At 37.7% G+C, this 19,910-nt stretch overlaps 1 protein-coding gene across 2 annotated transcripts in view; it reads left to right on the top strand.

Moving 5' to 3' along the window:
* NALCN (sodium leak channel, non-selective) overlaps positions 1-19,910 on the top strand; it is a 413,720-nt gene that overhangs the window by 320,277 nt on the left and 73,533 nt on the right. For both annotated transcript variants that reach the window (XM_090258917.1, XM_090258918.1), the window contains exons 15-17: positions 5,596-5,732; positions 7,639-7,780; positions 17,926-17,999. In XM_090258917.1, the coding sequence (XP_090115043.1) occupies positions 5,596-5,732; positions 7,639-7,780; positions 17,926-17,999 (353 nt within the window). The remainder of the gene's footprint in view (positions 1-5,595; positions 5,733-7,638; positions 7,781-17,925; positions 18,000-19,910) is intronic.

Below are 19,910 nucleotides of genomic sequence, written 5' to 3'. Positions count from 1 at the left end.
TTTCAAAGAGGTTTTCTATCCCTTGCTCTTCTTCTTCTCCTTCTGGAATTCCAATGATACAGATATTGTTACGTTTCATGTTGTCCTGCAGCTGTCTTAGAACCTCTTCAGTCTTGTTCAGTCTTTTTTCATTTTGTTGCATTGTCTGGGAGTTTTTGTGTACGTTGTCCTCCAGCTCGCTGATCCGATCTTCTGCTTCCTCTAGGCTGCTTTTAATTCCTTCTACTGTGTTCTTCAACTCAGAGATTGTATTCTTCATTTCCTCCTGGCTCTTATTGATAGCTTCCATGTCCTTTTTGATGCTGGTATAATTCTCAGTAAGTTCCTTATAGTTCTTTTGGAGTTCACTGTAGTTTTTCTGGAGTTCTTTGTAGTTTCCGCTGAGCTCATTTAGCTTCTCCACAATCCACGTTTTAAATTCTGTATCTGATATTTTGCTCCCCTCTATTTCATTTAACACTCTTTCTGGGGATTCTACCTTTCCTTTTGATGGGGGGTTGTTTCTCTGTCTCCCCATTTTTGTGATTCCTTTTGTTTGTTGGTGCTTCTTAGAATGATCAGTTCTTCCTGGATCTGCCTCTGGTAGCGTCAGATCATGTACCAGACTGGCCCTAGGCAGCCTGTTGGAGACTTCCAGGGATCTACTGCCTTTGTCTCTCTTCTTTAGTTGTTACTATACTCAATCTGTGATCAGCCGTCAGGCTTAAGGACCGTGGGTGTGGCAACTTAATTCCTGTAGGCAGGGCTTTTATTTCCCCTTAGTATGACACCACTTGGAGGGGGATGGTCTGTCTGCTGTACTGGGGCTGAGTCAGCACTGGCTGGTCCTGGGAGGGGGTTAGTGTAGCTTCCACTTACTCCTCCGCCCTCCTGGATCTCCGTCTGTGTTGTCCTTGATGATATTTCTTTAATCTGTCTGGTTGTATTTCAGCTACTTTTTGGTGGATCTTTTTCTCTGGTTAGTTGATTGAGAGTCACTCTGCCCACCTTGTCTTGAGATCTTTTGTGAAGGTGCTGCTAAAACATAATTACACAACCCAGGCAAGAAACCCACACCCTCCAATGTCTCCCCCAAATACAATCCCACTATAGGCTGCAAATGAGCCCGTGTTAATATACTTGTGGAGATACTGGGACTCTTATTTCGTAGGAGAAACAGAAAGGAGTTGTTTTAAATGAAGGAAGGGTAATTTTTGAGCTGGAAGTTGATAGAGTATTAATATTATCAATTGGGATCAAGGTTATGTAAGAGAGCAATTAACACTTACACTGTCTGTTTGAAAAGGAGGGGAGGGTTACAGTGTGGAGTGTGAAAGTGGAAGTGTATAGTATTAGGATTATATAATCGGTATATACTATATGATTAGCGTGGGAGGTAGGGTAGACACAACAGACATCCAGGTAGACAGACAGCCAGAAATTGAAAGAGAGGGCTGGGGAGGTTAGAAGGTAGGAAATAGATTGAGAGAGAATTTTTTAAGGATAAAAATACAGAGTAGAAAATAACAAGACAGGAAGGGAGAGAGGAAAGAGAGAGAGAAAGTAGAGAAGAGAAGGGTAGGAGAGAGAACAAAAGAAGAAGGGGAGGTAGAAGAGAGGGGACTGGATTAAAATTCTTTTTTAAATTATATGTTATAAAAAAGATTAGGAGATTAAAACATGATATAAAGTTGCAAGATAGAGAGAAAAGGTGAATATAGAGAGAGAGGAATAGGAGATAGGAAAGCAAGAGGATTTGGGAGGAAAAGAGCTCAGAGGAGGGAAGGAAATCAGGAGGAAGAGGAGATATTAGGGAGGGGAGGATTGAAATTGAAGAGTTGGCAAAAGATAGGATGAAGGAGAGAAATACAAGAGGTAGGGAAAGAAGTGGGGGGTGGGGTAGAAAAAGAGAAGGGGTAAGAATAGGAGAGTAAAGGGAGAGGGGGATAGATTAGAATTATAATTTGAATATTAAGAGATTAGAATATAAAGTGTAATAGGGAGAGAGAGAGATTATGTATAGGGAGAGAAGGAAAATAAGGACAAGAGATGAAAGAAAAATGAATGTAGACTGAAGGGGGACAAAATAAAGAAAGAAATTTAATAAAGTTGAAGGTGCGTAGCGCAGAGAAAGGAGAGGGTGAGAAAGGGAGAGAACTTAAAATTATAAAATTAACTGAGAATAGGATGCAGGGGATAATGCTAAGGGGAGAGAAGGGGGGAAGGGGAGGGGAGAAAAGGAGCGAGAATAAGAAGGGACTGACGGTAGGGGTAGTTAGAGAGAGAGTGAGAGATAAAAGAATGAGGATTTTAACTCAATTCAACTTTTATGCACAGTCTCTGGGTATTTTTGGTTTGTTTGTTTTTTGGTTTTTCCTTGCTTCCTTCCTGAGTCTGCTCCTATTCAAAATTCCATGAGTTTCAAATCTTTTCTGGTTGGTTGACTGGCTGTGGGAGGGTTCTGCTTGATTCTGGGGTTGCTAGTCTTTTTTTCATGGGCCTACCACCGCTCTGCTGTGAGCTGCCTTTAGTAGTCCCCTCCTGAGGCACCCTCAGCCCTCCTCAGGCTTGTCCAGCTACTCCTTCCCTCTGTTGGTCCAGCCTGTGCCTGCCAGCAATCCCCGCCCTGCCTCCAGTCCTGTCTCTATTCCCAGGCTACAGCTTCTGCTCTCTTTCCTGTCTATATGCCTGCGCACCCCACCTCTCTCCCTGTCTCAAGATCGTCCTTTTGTTCTGCAGGACTCTGGCACAGTCTGTCAAAGTGCCGGGCCCAGTGGCCCTTTCCTGCCCAGGGCCTCTCCCCTAGTCTGGAGCTTTGCAGTGGCTTTCCTGCCTGTGCTCTTCTCCTTGCCCCAAAACTTTCTCTATTCCGAGCTACCACTTCCGCTGGCTTCCCTGTCTATCCGCCTGCGTGCTCTATCTTTCTTCCCGCCACAGCACCGTCCCTTTGTTCTGTGGGACTCTAGTGTGGTCGGTCAGCGCAGCACTCTCCTTCCCCGGAGCTCTCTGCCGGTCTGGAGCTCCGCAGCAGCCCTTCCCTGCGGGCCCTTCTCCTTGCCCTAAAACCGTCTCCCCTCCAGAACCTCCGCCTCCGCTCTCTTCCCTACTTACACACCCTGCACGTCCTATTTCTCTCTTAGCCCCAAACCTGCCTTTTGTTCTGTGGGATTCTAGCGCGACTAAAGAGCAAACACTGATTTCAAGAACACAGTTCTCCCCTGGTCCGGAGTCCCGCAGCAGCTTTTCTGTGCGGCCCATCTCCTTGCCCCAAAACTGCTCCTTTGTTCTGTAGGGCCCTAGCGCAAGTGCTGGGCGCGCCCGGGATGCCAGCTTTCCATCGGAGGTTGCAGCTGAGGATGTTTCTCTCTAGACTCAGGTCACACAGTTTCTCCCAGTCCTGGTTGTTCACTGTTCTCTCCCTCCTCTGGCTTTTTTGGCCAAATCCTCTCCCTAGCTCCCTACAAGAACTCACTCCCGGCTAGTGAGCTCTCCGGCTTGATACTGCAAATGCACGGAGTCTCAGAATGACTCAGCCTGCAGTTTGTGATAAACCCCTCCACCCCCCTCCACGCTGCTCCCACGATCTCCTCCCCGTTCACGTTATCAGATATTCCCACTCACTCAGTCATTCCTCCCCGAGTTTGTTCCTCCTGGATTGTCTCCTTAACAGGAGCGAGCTGAGAACACTGTTCCTACTCCGCGGCCATCTTGGTCCCCCCTGGAAAATGTCTTCTCTTCATGAATATCTTTGTTTATGTATGGAATCATTTTTCTAATTGCCTACATCTTCCAGAGATGCTAGCCATTTTTGTTTTGTGCCTCTAGGAGCTAATGAGCTAATTCTTTATCATCATCATCATAACCATCACATTTTTGAGAATGTGCTGTGTCCAGTGTTCCACTTAGGGAGGGAGCAGTGGCACCTTCCCTAAATGAGATTGGCATCTAAGACAAGAAACCAAAGACAAGCCACAGAATTAAATAAGATATTTAAATGGCTAAAGCGAGATGTTTATATTATATAAAACAAAAATGTTAGAACTTTTTTTGTAATACGATAATGAAAAAGACACTTTTCTCTGAACTAGAAATGAAACAAATAATCTCACCCTGAGCTCACAACCAATTGGACAACTGAACCACATATTGTGTTGGATTTAGAATGTTCTCCCAAAATGAAGCCTCATATTTTCTCTGATTCAGTTGAAACACCTCCCATATTAGGGTACATGATAAGAGTTACTACCTCTTGTCCTCTTTTCCTGTTATAAGAACTCTCACACTAATCTATCTACAAACCCAAGACAAATTGTAATTATAAAGAAAAAGCATATTCAACAAGGGATAAGAAGCTGTTGACTTCTGAAACATGCTTTCCAGCCCTGCCCCAGTAGCTCATTTGGTTAGAGAGTCATCTTATATGCCAAGGTTGTGGGTTTGATCTCCGGTCAGGACACATACAAGAAGCAACCAATGAATCTATAAATAAGTGGAACAACAAATCAGTGTCTCTCTCTCCCTCTCCTGCCTCCTCCTCTTTCTCCCTCTTCCTAAAAATCAATCAATAAATAAAACATTTTTAAAAAGAGCATGCTTCCCTAACCCCACTAAAAAGGATGCCTGAATTAGATGTACTCTTCGAACAGGATCCATGTTGAAAGATGCAGTTCACAGAGTCAGGACAGGAGACAAGGTGGACAAGAAGAGGTGAATTCCAGTCTATAGAGAGAGAGGTCAAGGAAGAGGGAAATAATCAAGAGAACTAAGGAAGATCCTCAAGAGAAGCCAACCATGGTAGGGGGATAAAGGGAGGGTATGAACATGTAGAAGCCACCACTTCATTTTTCAGGTCAGAATTCTGCCAGCCAAATCCATCCTTATGGTGTCTTAGCTCAGCATTGCTTCCAGTTTGTGATGTTAAGCCTTGGCCTCCCTGAAACCTGATTTGTAAATATATAAAAACCATCTTATAGAAAAATATGTGCATACATGCATACATACGTACCATTTCCTTATAATTTCTTGCAGAGATACTTAATGGCATATAATGTAATAATTCCCAAGCATCTTCACAACTAAATAGAAAATACTTCCTTTAAGTCCCTAATGTGTCGTTTTCATTTTGAGATTTTCTCTTTTAATCTGCTACAATAAATGACCAATTTTCTTGATATTTTATTTGTTTACAAATATTCCCACTTGGTATTTTCACTTATTTTTTAAATTCTTTTGGTTTATAATTCTAGCACATATTTATAAAAAAAAATTGTAGTTGTTTAACTATGTTAGTGATAAATAAGTCAACAGTAATAAATGGTATGAAAAGGAACTTACATTTGGAAATAAAATCATATTAACTTTTTCTTCTAATTTTTTTTCGTGTTTAGTTTTTTGTTTAGTTTAATTTTGTTTTTTGTTTTCCTGGTGCAGAACTTGAACACCCAGAGAGCATTAGATGGCAGGGGACAGAAGTATACTTTGCAGTGTTTTGCTGCCATCTACTGTTTCTTCATGTAACAATTCATTGTTTCTTTGAGTTTACAAATTCAACAATCTGTGACTTACAGTACCATAGTTTCCCCTCTTTACTTTTTCTTTCTATTTTTTTTTCTTTAGTTAAAGCAAAGTGAAGCAAATGCAGACACCAAGGAAAAGCTCCCTTTGCGCCTTCGAATCTTTGAGAAATTTCCAAACAGACCGCAAATGGTGAAAATCTCAAAGCTTCCCTCAGATTTTACAGTTCCTAAAATCAGGTATTAAGGTATTTCTTTATCTCAAATGCACTATGAAAGACTCATCTGAAATCTGATTCAGCCCTTCTTTCAAACTCATGGGGATGTAAGTTGTTTTTTTTTTTTAAAGTTATTCTCTGTTTCTACTCTCTCTACCTCTGTTTTAAAAACCGCTGACCCCTTTAAGCAATATATTCAGAGCAGTGTCATCTGGAAAGTGCATTAGCCTAGGCAAGAAGGCTGCTTCCGATTGCTTCTCCCTGAGATGTTCATCAGATATCTGACTTCCCAGGTAACTGATGAAGATGCTCTCAGACCTGCAGAGATGGGAGATAGTCCTCAATCTCTGACCCTCAACCATGCAGGATAAAATTGACTCTGAGGCTCTTTTATTTTCAAGTCAGTAGAGAAACATCAGAGGCTAGGTTTCCATACTACTGTTACATCACTTGTTTAGACTGTCATGTCTGACTACAATATAATTTGTCTTCCACTTTTTGAAAGAAGAATCATGGCATTACCCCTTCATACCAATTTGATTTGCTACCACTATGCCCTCCAGTCAAGCATTTGCATAGAGATGCTTTAAAACATTTATTTTTAAAAAGTAAAAGAAATTCTTCCAGTTATAGCTCAAAAATTAAAAACAGAACCAGAATAATATGAAATATGACATTTATGTAACTAGTTTTAAAACAATTTTATGGGGTAGTTATAAAAGTAGGAGATTAGATGTGGTGCAATAATGTTTAAAATTTAAATGCATTTCTGATTTTTAAAAAATTAAAATCTGAAAGTATGAAGTATAAAAAGGCTGTAAATCAGATTCAAGGTTAGTGGTTATTAGGATGGTTGGTGAGGTGGACTGTGAAAGAATTCACAGAGAAGAAAGTGCAGAGTAAAGGTTTTATTTTTACTTTCCCATGGGACAGAAAGGGCTAGGTGCCAAGATATGCACCAGCCCCAAGGGGTTACAGCTTTGGGGTTTTATTGGGTAATGGGGTGGTTGTAGAGCAGAATGTTTCAGCTGGGCTGCAAATTGTTTTGATGTTATCTTTGGGTTGAGGGTCCAGTCTTCTGGTCGCTGAGGTCTGGTATGTCCTGTTTCATAAGTTCCTGGAGCCTCTGCACCTTCTTGCAATTTTCTAGTCTTGAGGATAAAGGCTCATAAGACAATTAGGGTGAATCTTGCTTTATGGGCTTCAGCCAGCTCTGGGAAAGAGGGTCTGAGAAGGTGGCTTTTGTCATATTAGTGGTTATTTGAGAATATGTTATTTGAATTCTCACTATGCTTTAGAGATCAGATGAAGTAAGTTTCTTTTGAGTTATTTTGAGTCTTTAAATGCAAAGTTATCTCTCAGAGAGTCTTAAGATGAATGGAAGTTCAAAGAGATGAACTAATTCTTTCAAGCCTGAGAATGGGAAAAAGTACCTTATTACCACAATAGGATTTTAAAGTACTATGAATTACTGAATATTATTACTTAAAAATTATTTCAGGGACATTACTTTTTTTTTATTCTCTTTTAATTGTTGTTCTACTACAGTTGTCCAAATTTTTCCCCTGTTGCTCTCCACTGGCCCGCCCCCCTCCCACAGTCAATCCCTACCCTGCTGTCCATGTCAGTGGGTCCTTTATACTAGTTCCTTGACTAGATCCTTCCCCTTCTTACCCCCTTCTGACTCTCCTCCTCCTCTTTGGTGGGACATTACTTTTTTTAAAGCAGGAATGACTAAGATTTAGAAAACTTTCTCTAAATTTATTACTTTGGTAATTAATCTATACACCCTTCTTGGTATGACATGTCTTGTTTTCTGTGAAATTTGTCATGCTTTATTGTAGCTTAAGCAAACACAGCATTGCAAAATGCCATTACTTGCTCCATTTCATTAATAATGCTTATGTATGTATGCTTCATTTACAAAGGGAAAGTTTTATGAAGCAGTTTATTGATCGCCAGCAACAGGACACTTGCTGCCTCTTAAGAAGCCTCCCATCAGCCTCTTCCTCATCCTGTGATCACTCCAAGCGGTCTACAATTGAAGATAACAAATACATTGACCAAAAAGTAAGAATCATTGTCTCAGATTACCAATCTTTTCTTATGTATATATGTTATGAACAAAACCACATAACTGTGTGGGGTTCTGAAGTGTCATGAATGAAATTTTATTTGTAGAAGAAATCATTATACCTAACATTTTAATTTTATGTATTTAAATTTTACATTTCTAGTGAGCTTTTGAGCCATGCCATGTATCAGACACGTGACTTGGAATAGGTCAAGACCCTCCCCAAACCTTCATTTTATCATGTGCAGAAGGAAGGGCTCTGATGCCCTTCCAGATGCCAAACAAACAGTGTTACTAAGAGCTAATTCCCACATTATTTCCTCCTCCCACTTTCCCACAACAGTCCCACATCTGGGGCATCTACAAAAGGGTTCCTTTTCTTGTTGATTAAAGGAAATGGCAAGTCTACATATCTTTTTTTTAATCCTCATATGAGGATATATTTATTGATTTTAGAGAGAGAGAGAAACATAAATTGGTTGCCTCCCTTTATGCACCCCAGCCAGCCTGGAATCAAACCCACAAGTTATGTATGTGCCCAGCATTGGATCAAACCGCAACCCTTTGGTGTGCGGGATGACACTCCAAACAACTGAGCCACCCAGCCAGGGCATACCTGAATCTCTTGAGAGGAGTTTTACTAGCTTCCAGGCAGAAGGAAATCAGTCAGTGGTTCTCTACCTATTTTTCTCCATATTATAAAAATTAAACCATAGATATCTTAAGTAGAGAGCTTGTTAATAAACTGAGATGTGAACTTGGCTTTCCAGTGATTGTAGTTAATAAAAGCAGCCTACTCCATCCTCAGAAGTGAATCATGTCATCAAAGTCAAGATTTCTACCATAGTTGGATGTAGGCATTCATGCTGTTCTTTAGCTGAGCTTCATGATCTTTCTGTCCTGCTGTCCTGGATGGTGTGCAATTTCTGGGGTCAGAACCTGCAATGGTTTGAAGAACATTAGTAAACCTCACAAAGTTGTATAAACCTGAGACAGATGAAGGGATGAAGGCTGTCCTAGCCAACACCTATACAGTATTGAAACCCATATGTTAAAGAATAGTGAATATTTCTCAAATAGGGTAATCTCTCTCTCTCTCTCTCTCTCTCTCTCTCTCTCTCTCTCTCTCTCTCTCTCTCTCTCTCTCTCTCCCTCCCTCCCTCCCTCCCTCAGAGAATTGGATGTTTGGTCCTGTGTGAAACATCCATTGAGACATTTGGTCCATGCCAAAAGGTCCATAAAATTTGGTCCTGTCCAAAATCTTCAGAGTCATTTGATCTGCAGTTAATATAAATCTAAACCTTCTGCAACTTCCAAACCCCAATGCATCTACCTAACTTCATATGCTATTACCAGTAAGCTACCAAAGCAAGAAGATATTAATGACAATATAGCAAATCCACAGCATAATTATTGGACCAATGAAAAATGATAGTATTTTTATGGATTAATCCTATGAACCAAAAGTATAAATAAATCTTATATTTGAACTCACAGACAGTTTTCTAAGTGTGGACGCTTGAACAGAATCAAATATTAAGGACTGTTTGGTGTCCAAATGTCTCCATGGGCACTTTGAACAGGACCAGATGTCCTGCAGTGCTCTCTTACCTGCCTCCTTTCTGTGAAGCATATAGCACATTCCAGATTAAGTCTTCAAAATGAATAGCTATGCATGTACAAAATGAGGAGGAAAATGATCAAAGTAATTACTATATATTGTTTATCCTTTTCATTTGTATAAGTTTTCAACACTCAGTCATTCAACAAACATTTATGAAGCACCTATTGTTCATGTGACACTCTCCTCGGCTGTGGGAAAACAAATGTAAATGAATGAGAATAAAAAGTATTACAGAGACTTTCAGCCAAGATGGAGGCCTAGACAGACACACTTCGTCTCCCTCCACAACTAAGAAGGAATACAACTACCTCAAAACTAGAGACAACCAGAATTTCCAGAAAATCGAGCTGCATGGAAGTCCAACAAACAAAGATATAAAGAAGAAATATTCATCCAGACAGGTAGGAGGGGTGGAGCTGGGTGGACAGTGCGGTGGCAGCAGCACTAGTGGCAGTGGCAGGCTGCTTGAAAGTGCAGTCACACATTTTTAAAAGTCAGGAGTGACACCTGGGGAGCACTCCCAGCACCAGACCAAACCAGACCACATAGCTCACGATCCCAGCGCCGGTGAAAATAAAGCCTCATTGCTTCTGATGGTGAAAACCAGTGGGAGTTGGCGTGGAGGAAGAAACAGCCAGTCTCTCAGTAGAGTCTGCTTGCTTAAAGGGCGCCCACAGTCCTAGAACATCTGCAGACCCACCCACTCTGGGAACTACAGCCAAGGAAACAACTAGAGAGGCACCAGTCCCATATAGAAGTGGGAGAAGTGCCTGGAAAAGAGGCAAGTGCTGAGCCAGTGACATTGTTCTATCTCAGACCCCTCCCCCACATACAGCACACAACGTGGTTAAACAGGTCTCCATCTACTGAGGAGATAATATAAGGTTCCTCCCCTTACAACATAACAGGAATGACAGCTCTACCAAAGAAGACACAGAGGCAAACAAACACAGGAGCCTGTCAAGATGAAGAGACAGAGAAGTATGGCACAAAAGGAGAAATGGATCAAGGTTCCAGTGGGAGAACTAAGTGACAAGGAGATAGCCAACTTAACAGATGATGAGATAGCCAACCTAACAGACACAGAGTTCAATATGCTGGTGATAAAGATGCTCACAGGCTTGACAGATATGCTTAACTATGGCAAATGCATAAGGAAAGAAGAGAAGGCTATGCTAAATGAAACAAAGGAAAACCCACACAATACCAATGGTGAAGGGAAGAAAACCAGGGTTCAAATAAATGATTTGGAACATAAGGAGGAAAACAGCAGTCAACCAATACAGAATGAGAAGACAAGAATTGAAAAAAATGAGGAGGGGCTTAGGAACCTCTGGGACAACTTTAAACATGCAAACATCCGAACCAAACAGGTGCCAGAAGGAGACGAAGAAGAGCAAGAACTTGAAAACTTATGTGAGAAAATAATGAAAGAAAACTCCCCATATTTGGCAAAGGAAATAAACATATAAGTCCAGGAAGCACTGAGAGTACCAAACAAGCTAGACCAGAAAAAGAACACACCAAGACACATCATAATTAAAATGTCAAAGGTTAAAGATAAAGAGAGAATCTTAAAAGTAGCAAGAGAGAAGCAGAGAGTTACCTACAAAGGGGTGTCTATAAGACTATCAGCTGATTTCTCAAAAGAAACTTTGCAGGCAAGAAGGGACTGGCAAGAAGTATTCAAGGTGATGAAAAGCAAGGACCTACAACCAAGATTACTCTTTCCAGCAAAACTATCATTTAGAATGGAAGGGAAGATGAAGTGCTTCCCAGACAAGGTAAAGCTAAAGAGCTCGTCATCATCAAGGTATTATTATATGAAATGTCAAAAGGACTTACTTAAGAAAAAGAAGATCAAAATTATGAACATTAAAAGGACAACAAACTCACAACTATCAACAACTGAATCTAAAAAATAAGAACGAAATCCAACTGAGCAAACCAGAATAGGAACAGAATCATAGGTATGGGGATCATTCAGAGGGTTATCAGCTGGGAGAGGGAAGGGGAGAAATGGGGAAATGGTGCAGGGATTAAGAAGCATAATTGATAAATACAAAATAGACAAGGTGAAGTTAAGAATAATATAGGAAAAGGTGAAGCCAAAGAACGTATAGCATGTCTAATGGACATGAACTAAAGGGGGTGGGATGTTGGAGGGAAGGGGGGTACTGGGAAGAGGGGAGCAGAGGGGATAAAAATCGAAACTGCTGTAATAACATAATCAATAAAGTATGCTTTTAAAAAAAAAGTATTACAAGGACATGAGACAAGGCCTCAGTCCTTCTTTTAGGAGAGCAACAAAGAAGGAAGGTGCTCCAGGCAGAGAGGAAGCATGTGGAAAGACATGGACCCCATAATATGCTCAACATAACATATTGTGAAAAGCAGAATAGAATAGTGATGAAGTGATGCAGCTTTCAGTCCTCATGTATAAAGTAGAGATAATTCTTATTTTTAAGGTTTTTATGAGAATTAAATAATGTATGTTAAATGCCTAACATCACACTTGGCATAGTATATGTTATGTGGCTATAAGACCAGATAAGAAATCATACTGTGAGGTCATACTTAGCAAATAGACTTATGTTAATCAAACAAGACAAATTACTTTACTTAAACAGTTTAACCTACAGCCATAACAGTCTAGTTGAGCATAGTAGTCTTCATTTATTTTTTATAGTATCCATGAGTCTAATTTTTTTAGTCTGCTTTTAAATTATATTTTAGTTACTACCCCCATTGTCTGTTTAATGTCTTAGACCCTCAAAAAGTAAATTAAGTTGTTCTGGAAAGATTTACCCTTCAAAAAGCCTTGTTGATTGCTGCTCAGCACTTTGTAATTTTCTATGTGATTATAGAGTATTTGATGATTTGTTCCAGTAACTCCACATAAAGCAAGTTATTCGTCCTGATCTGCAATTTCCAGGATGAATGTTTACTCCCTTAAAAAAGAGAACAGCCTGTTTTCATCTTTATGGCTTTTGCTCTTCTGAAAAAGTTTTCTGAAATAATAACAGCATCTCTGCAATACCATTCAAGACATTTCTGTAGGAGAAGAGTAGGGGAGTATATGATACTGCCACCTAACTAGGCCTGTTTTACAAAAGTATGATGTAGTGTGTGGTCCAGGGAAGGAAGAAATGGTGTTCATCAGACCAAATATGAAAACCCTATGTATGCACTTCTCTCTGTAGCATAAAAATGTTTTAGTATTTAATTGATTGCCCATTTATTTACAATAATGGAGAGGAAACAAAAACATAAATTAAGTTTTTTTAAATTTTTATTGATCTTTGCAGTATGGTTTTGAGCTCACATTAAAATATGGCTGCATTTGAGTGTATATTATTTTATTCAACAGTCACTTATTGAGGACTTTTAATGTGCTGGATCCTGGGTAAAAAAAAAACACATCTTAGTGCTTTAAACTAACATGAGAGTAGGGATTTGCTATGAATGATTTTTCTGCAGAATATTTAACCATGTAATAATTTTTAGTTTAGGGTTATAGGTAATTTTCTTGAATTCTTTAGGAGTACATTCATTGATGGTCAAAAGTAAATCAATCTAGGATTGCACATCTTTTATAGATAATATGAAAGGCTTTTCATCAAGAGTTTTTGGTACTGTCTCCAAAGTAGGTGTCAGAGAGCTGAAGTTGCAGTTAAACTTATCTTTGAAATTTACATTTGTTTCTACTTTTCAGTATAGATTTACTAACAAGTTCTGTTTTCCATTAAGTGATGTGCCAACCTCAACATGTTATAGTTTCTGCTGCTGCTGATGTTCTTGTTATTTTGACCTAAAGCTCACATACAACTGAATCATAATTGGACACCTGCTCCTTTGCATTGACTGACATAGATTTTAAATTCACTAACCGCTGCATGGTTAAGAGCATCTGGCATTTTCTCCCTGAATCATAAATTCCTTCATTAAAAAAAAAAAAACCTGCATATTTTCTATCTTTGTCTTTCTGCTAATATGAGCTATAACCATAAAGCAATTTTCTTTTACTTCTGTAATTTAAATTTACCTACCATATATTATAGTTTCTTACCAGTAAGCCCTGCATATTAGACACATCTAATTTTTTTCAATAACTGAAGATATTGCCATTCCCTCATTTTCTGCACCATCATTATCATTATTCTAGTCTAGCAGATGTAAGGTGTTGAAAAGTACAATATGCAACAGCTATTTGCTCTGTTAATATGAGAATACTAGTAGTATACAAATGAGAGAAGAGAATGGGTAGAACACATGCAAACATGTCAGGGCACATGCCTAGGTTGCATGCCAGGTCCCCATTTGGGGGCACGTGAGAGGTATCCACACATTGATGTTTCTCTTCCTCCCTTTCTCCTTTCCCGTCTCTCTAAAAACAAATATAATAATAAAGAAATAAATAAAAAAGATATTTTTAATTAATTAAATTTTATTTTTATCTTAGAACATGTATTATAATTCTGAGACTACTGTATATGAAATGTGAAATAAAATTAATAAGTAAATATGAGATCATCTATTTTTGTCATCTTCTGTGTCCTTGATAATCAAGAGTTAATGGGACGAGGAAGAAATACAAATGTTGTATGAAAGAGATCAAGTAAAAACTCTGTGTCTTGAATTTAAATTGAAAATAGAAGAAACTCAGGCAAGGTTCTCAAAACAATGACTAACTCAGCAGCAATGAGTATCATTGGAGTCTAGAGTATGATCTTGAACTACCACTTCTCAATAAATAAGCCAGGGCTCTTTAGAGAAAATTGTTGATTTGGAATAGGAAATATATAAGATGAACTTGGAACAACTTGTCATACTTGAGAACAGGGAAGCTTTGCCAAAGACTACTAGAGTCACAAATCTCCCAATGAGCACAGTTGAGACCATTTGACCTACTATAAGATATAATTGTAAAGGATTAAATCCAATGAAATATATTTAAATGCTTGAGTTCATAATAGCATTTTATAGTAATAATTGGTCACTTTAAGGGGGCTGATAGAAAATCAATTATATATAAAAACTAAGTAAATACATGAAGGGAAGTACCTCAATATGAAAGTATTCCTATTAATAAATATAAAAGAAATAATTTTACAAACGACATGAGTCAATGATCTAAGCAAAGAATATCAGCACTACTAATATCACAGAAAGAGAGACAACCAGGTGTTACATGTCTGCTGAAGAAAGACTATGATACCACCTATGACCTTAACAAAAGGATCAAGTCTGAGGCTGATGAAACTCTGAATCCAGCTGAAAACATAAAGGAAATACAGAAGACAGAGGAACATGTGAACTATACCATGAATTTACACCATCAAAATCCAGACTCCTAGAATGTTCAACTGCAAAGAAAAAAAGATGGAAAATCTGGATTTAGAAATGTAAAAGACATTGCACACACACACACAGAAAGTTAGATATATTTATTGTTGTGTCCTCCAGATCCAGATTACTTAATCACTAACTCTATGCAGATTGATTTGAACTTCTGGGCTCTTAAATTTCATGTTAAAGTGCGCAATTCTGGAAACATCTTCTAAATTAAAATTTTTAAGATGAAAAGTTATGTCTGTACATTTGAACAGTAAAATTTAATTTATTTTTGATGATTAATTTAGTCAAAGAGTAGTTATCTTGTGGAATTGAATGTACTAGGTTTACAAACAGAGTGCAACCACCAAAAAGAAAACTTTATCAACTAATATTTTTTTTTCAATGCAAACTCTATGTAAACGTGTCACCCATACCCTTCCTTTTAAATTCTACATCTCTGATATGTTATAAACAGAATGAACAACTACTGACACCTTTCGTAGCTGTAAATTTACAATTTTAGATCTAAAATTACTATCACAAAATAGATTTCTGTATTCCTTAAGTGTTTTGATCATTATTCCAGGTGCCTGTCAGTATCTTTTGGAACCAGGAGATGGCACTGCAGAGCAGTGTAGCTCTAAGTACTTGGGGCTAAGAGAAAATGTCCTTTGCTAAAAGAAATGTGCAAAGCTATCCTACAGAATAAGAAAAGCAGAAAGAATAACTAGATAGTCCCTATAGGCCTTTTTTATTTAATATAAAAAAAGAAAAGTTAAAATATTTAACTATCTAAATACATATCTAGGCTATCAAATACATTAGAGATATGTAGATGATAATAGATGAATATAGACAGAGAAATATAGATGTAGATATTGATATGTCCTTTATTTCTCCTTTCAAGAACATCCCAAAGCTGAATCTGAAGTTCTCCTATTACAATAGTTATTCTTTCATTACTTCTGCTGTCAGTTATGAAACCAGTTCTCAAGTACTCCCTTAATAGTGTCTTTTGTTTTATTCAGTTCAAGTTTAGGACAAAAGATATTTAGTAGCGCTTTAGCAATCTTAGGTAGTGAAGAAATAATTTTGGAAACAATGTAATAAACATTATCTTCAGTTTCTGCAAAGGTTTTTCTAAACATAAAGAACAATATTTTAAGTGTCAGCTGCTCAACTGCAGGACAATACATAGGTGATTGAATTCAGACCATCACCTTACACTAAGAGAAAGATAATGAAGGCATGACATCCTTTGAAGATGAACTATGAGTAGTGAGGCTCTAAGTCTTTTCCTAAAATGTCCTGTCTCACTGTCTCTGTAGCCTGGGCCTTTCTCATGACTGTGTGTGCTCAGGTATCAAAAGAACAGAAGTGCCACCATAATGGGACAGTTCAGTTGAGTCTTCTGTTTCCAAAGTGACTCTAACAGCATTCCTTAGGAGAAGTGCTGTCTACATGAGGAAGTTAAATCAATGCCAGAAGTCACATCTTCAGGGGAAGAGAGAAGATCTAAGAAAGTTTCATGATACGTGACGACAGACAGCATTTTGTGTACTACTCTGAAAATATAATTTCTAAAAAAGTGACATCCACTCTTGTCTCCTTGTCTACACATTAATTTAGTCCCCAGAGTGTTCTAGTTAATAATGAAACTAATTCAGTTTTTCATTGTTGAAAAAAAAAAAAAAAGAGTGTGCCACCTTTGCTCATATAAGAGGAATTGGCAATGTGGTCAGTATTCTTTCCTTTTATTAGAGATCTGCTATGAAATATGAAAATTATATAGCCGGTTATGATGTTATCTAGGTTGTCAGTTGTAGCTAAAAAGACTAATTTATGACTACCAGTGCCTCTCCAATTATGGCCATATGGGCATTACAGCATTTGTTTAAGGGTTTGTTTGCAAGTTGGAACTCTGTGACTTTGCACCTCAAGTTACCTAACTTGTTTAAAAGAAACTGGATGGTCTGCTTTTACCGAATCCAAAATTGTTCTGTCTTCTTCTGCTTTTTTCCCTTCACTTTCCTTTGTTTAAACGTAGTATGCCTTATAGTGTTCCTTCCATTTGCCGTGCTTAAAGACCCACCTAGCTCAGGACTTAGGGTTTGTACCAAATTAATTTGCCCTCTGCATACATTTCCAGCTTGAGTCCTTTACCCACTGCCTCCTTGGCCTATAGAAATCTTAACTGTCCTTCAAGACCCACAGCAACTTTACTTCTTCTATTAAGTCTTTGCTTACTGTTTCAGACACATATATTTCTCCTCTACCCAAAGTCCTACAATCTCTCTCATCTTTTCTACTGTACATATTGACTAGCACTTTTCTATCTATTGTATCAACTGTGTCATAGCCTTGCTTTTGTAAATAGGCTTTTTGAGTATAGTAAGCAAGAACTCTGATTCTTAATTACCCTATATCTCTAATAGTCTCTAATCTCATAGTAAGTGCTCAGGAAATCTAATCTATTGATCTAAATGAACAGGTTGGTCTGACTACAAAGGTTACACATTCTAGTTATTTGTTATGATGAATCTTCTCAGAATGGTGTGCTTCCCTGTTCTTTCTCTGCTCTTTTCCTGCTCACTTTGGCTCCCTATGCACCTGTCACCATCTGACTTCTGCAGCTGTCAAGCAGGCCAGCGCTGAGTTTGGGGAATGCATCTTCTGGATTTTAGTCAGCCGCCAGGATTTTTCTTTCTTAGTCTTTTTCCAGGGAATAATTTCATCATTGGCAGCTAGGAAGAAATCTTGAAAACTATTCTTACTTCTATCCATCCTAATCATTCAGATTAGAATTGTGTCACAGGGCAAAAACCTAAAACAGATGCAATGTGGATTAAAAAACATTTTTCTGACCAATGACAATAAGGAGTTTCATATTCATTTCAATGTTAAATTCTTTGGAAACTGAATAGCCTATCAAGATGTAAGGTGACATTACTAGTTAGCACAACCAGTGCATTTCCCCACAAGCTTGTTCACAGTTTTGCCTAAGTAAAAGTAAAAATAGAAGATAAAATTAAAAGATAGAATTGATCATATGATGATGCTTTTGTGAAAAAAAACCATATTTAATGTTTTAATAGTGTTATCTATTTAATGTATGTAATGATTTGTTAGTATATTATCCCTTTGTATTACAAAACTAAAGTCATACTCATAATTTTACAGCTTCGCAAGTCTGTTTTCAGCATCAGGGCAAGGAATCTTCTAGAAAAGGAGACTGCAGTCACTAAAATTTTAAGGTAACAACATTAAACATTGATACATATTTAAACACAGTGGGATAGTATTAAGCAAAAAAGAGCTTTTTTTAATAAACTAATTTTCTGGGTATCAATATATTATACTTTATGCTAGAAAGTAGGTTTGGTTAACTTTGTACTTATAAATTATGTCAAAAGCATTATTAATTTCTTTCCTGAAACAGCAATATTTTATAGCTCAATTTATTATTTATTTTATTTTCATGTACTTAACATAAATTATAATCATAAACTTTTACAAAAAGGTAAAAACTTGCTTTTATTCTTACAAGTTTTATGTATATTGTGTTAGCTGAAGGACTGATCACAATCTAAGTGAAAAATAGTAAAAGGAGAAGCTTTGTAAAAGTAATTGTGATTTATTAATTTATTAAAAATAAATTTATTTAAAATCTATAAGACTCAAAAGCATATCCATTTTAGAATGCTTATAAAAACATATAATTTTAGTGCTGATTTGTAAAATCTACCTTGAAATGAAATATTAGAAAGGATAATTAAGTGAGCTACTGAGGAGTATTTTACAAGACCATGTTTTAATATAAAGTAATATGATCATTATAAAATGCATAAGCATTTGAAACATAATTTATTGGTGCATATATTACATAGACATATAAATGGCATGTTAAATATTGGGAGCTTGAGGTAGAATGACAAACAAGGTAAACAGATAAATTTGTATCAGGAAGCCCTCTTCAAACTTGTGTGAAGGGAAAGGGTTAGTCTCTTCTATTCTACCTTCATTAATAGGAACAGTCATTAAAGCATTTTCTCAAGAATGTATATCACTATAACTTGGGTAACCGTAATGAAGAGATAAAGCTAATCTATGATTTGAGAAACTATTTTTATTTTTAAACTGTACCTTAAACTTTGCCAAAACAGTCCTAACTAATCAAGACAATATCTTATGTATTTATTCTTTATAATATTGATAATTCATGCATAGAGTTGAGTATGTGTTGGAGTGCCTTTTATAAAATGAGAATAAATATTTCTGGGGCTTTCATATTCTCATCACAGAAAATGGAGAGATGAACTTAAAAGGTCTCACTGAAATAAAGAAAGGAAAGCTTCTAAGCAAATTTATAACAACATGTGTCCCAACTTCCAGTTCCTTCCAACTGGCTCAATTCTCACATTACAATCAATAATACCATAAGACCAGCCTTGAACACTGCCTGGTACTACAGTGTCATTATCAAGCTGTAACTAGACAAGTTCATGGCAGGGCCAACCCCTAGGGTCTTGAAGACTCTCCTCAACCCACACAAAACAGATCATGTGTTGGACCAGTCCTGCAGGTGTCAATGTGCTCACAGGGAAGAGAATTCTACCTTAACCAGAAACAGCCCATAAGGGGATTGTAATACTCTGAACTTGTATTCGGAGTCCACCTGCCAAATAGGAACTGAAATGACCTTATCCACCTGTCCAGAATAACTGTCTTTCAACTAATGTGAATTTGTCCTATGGGTTCCCAGAGACCTTCAGAGCATGGGAAGATGGAGATAATTGGAAGGAAAAAATTTCCAGAGCCTCACTTTCCTATGAACACTTTCTTTTTTTCCTTTGGATCTTTTGTTCTTGTTTGTTTCTTCTTTTTTCTTTAAAAAATTTTAAAATTGTTTTTCTATTAGAGTTGTCCAACTTTTTCTCTCATTGCTTCCCCCCACCCTGCCCACCCCTTCTCCCACAGTCAATCACCATCCCAAATTGTCCATGTCCATCGGTCATTTATACTAGTTCCTTGACTAGACCCTTCTCCTTCTTTTCCCCTTCCTCCCCACCTCTTTCCCTCCCATCACTTTCAGTCTGCTCCTCGTTTACTTGCCTCTGGTTCAATTTTGCTCATTTGTTTGTGTTGTTCATTAGTTTCTTGTATTA

Source organism: Furipterus horrens, unplaced genomic scaffold, assembly GCF_987537825.1.
Source record: "Furipterus horrens unplaced genomic scaffold, mFurHor1.1.pri manual_scaffold_12, whole genome shotgun sequence".
Lineage (NCBI taxonomy): Eukaryota > Metazoa > Chordata > Mammalia > Chiroptera > Furipteridae > Furipterus > Furipterus horrens.
This window is presented reverse-complemented; position numbering and strand designations above follow the sequence as displayed.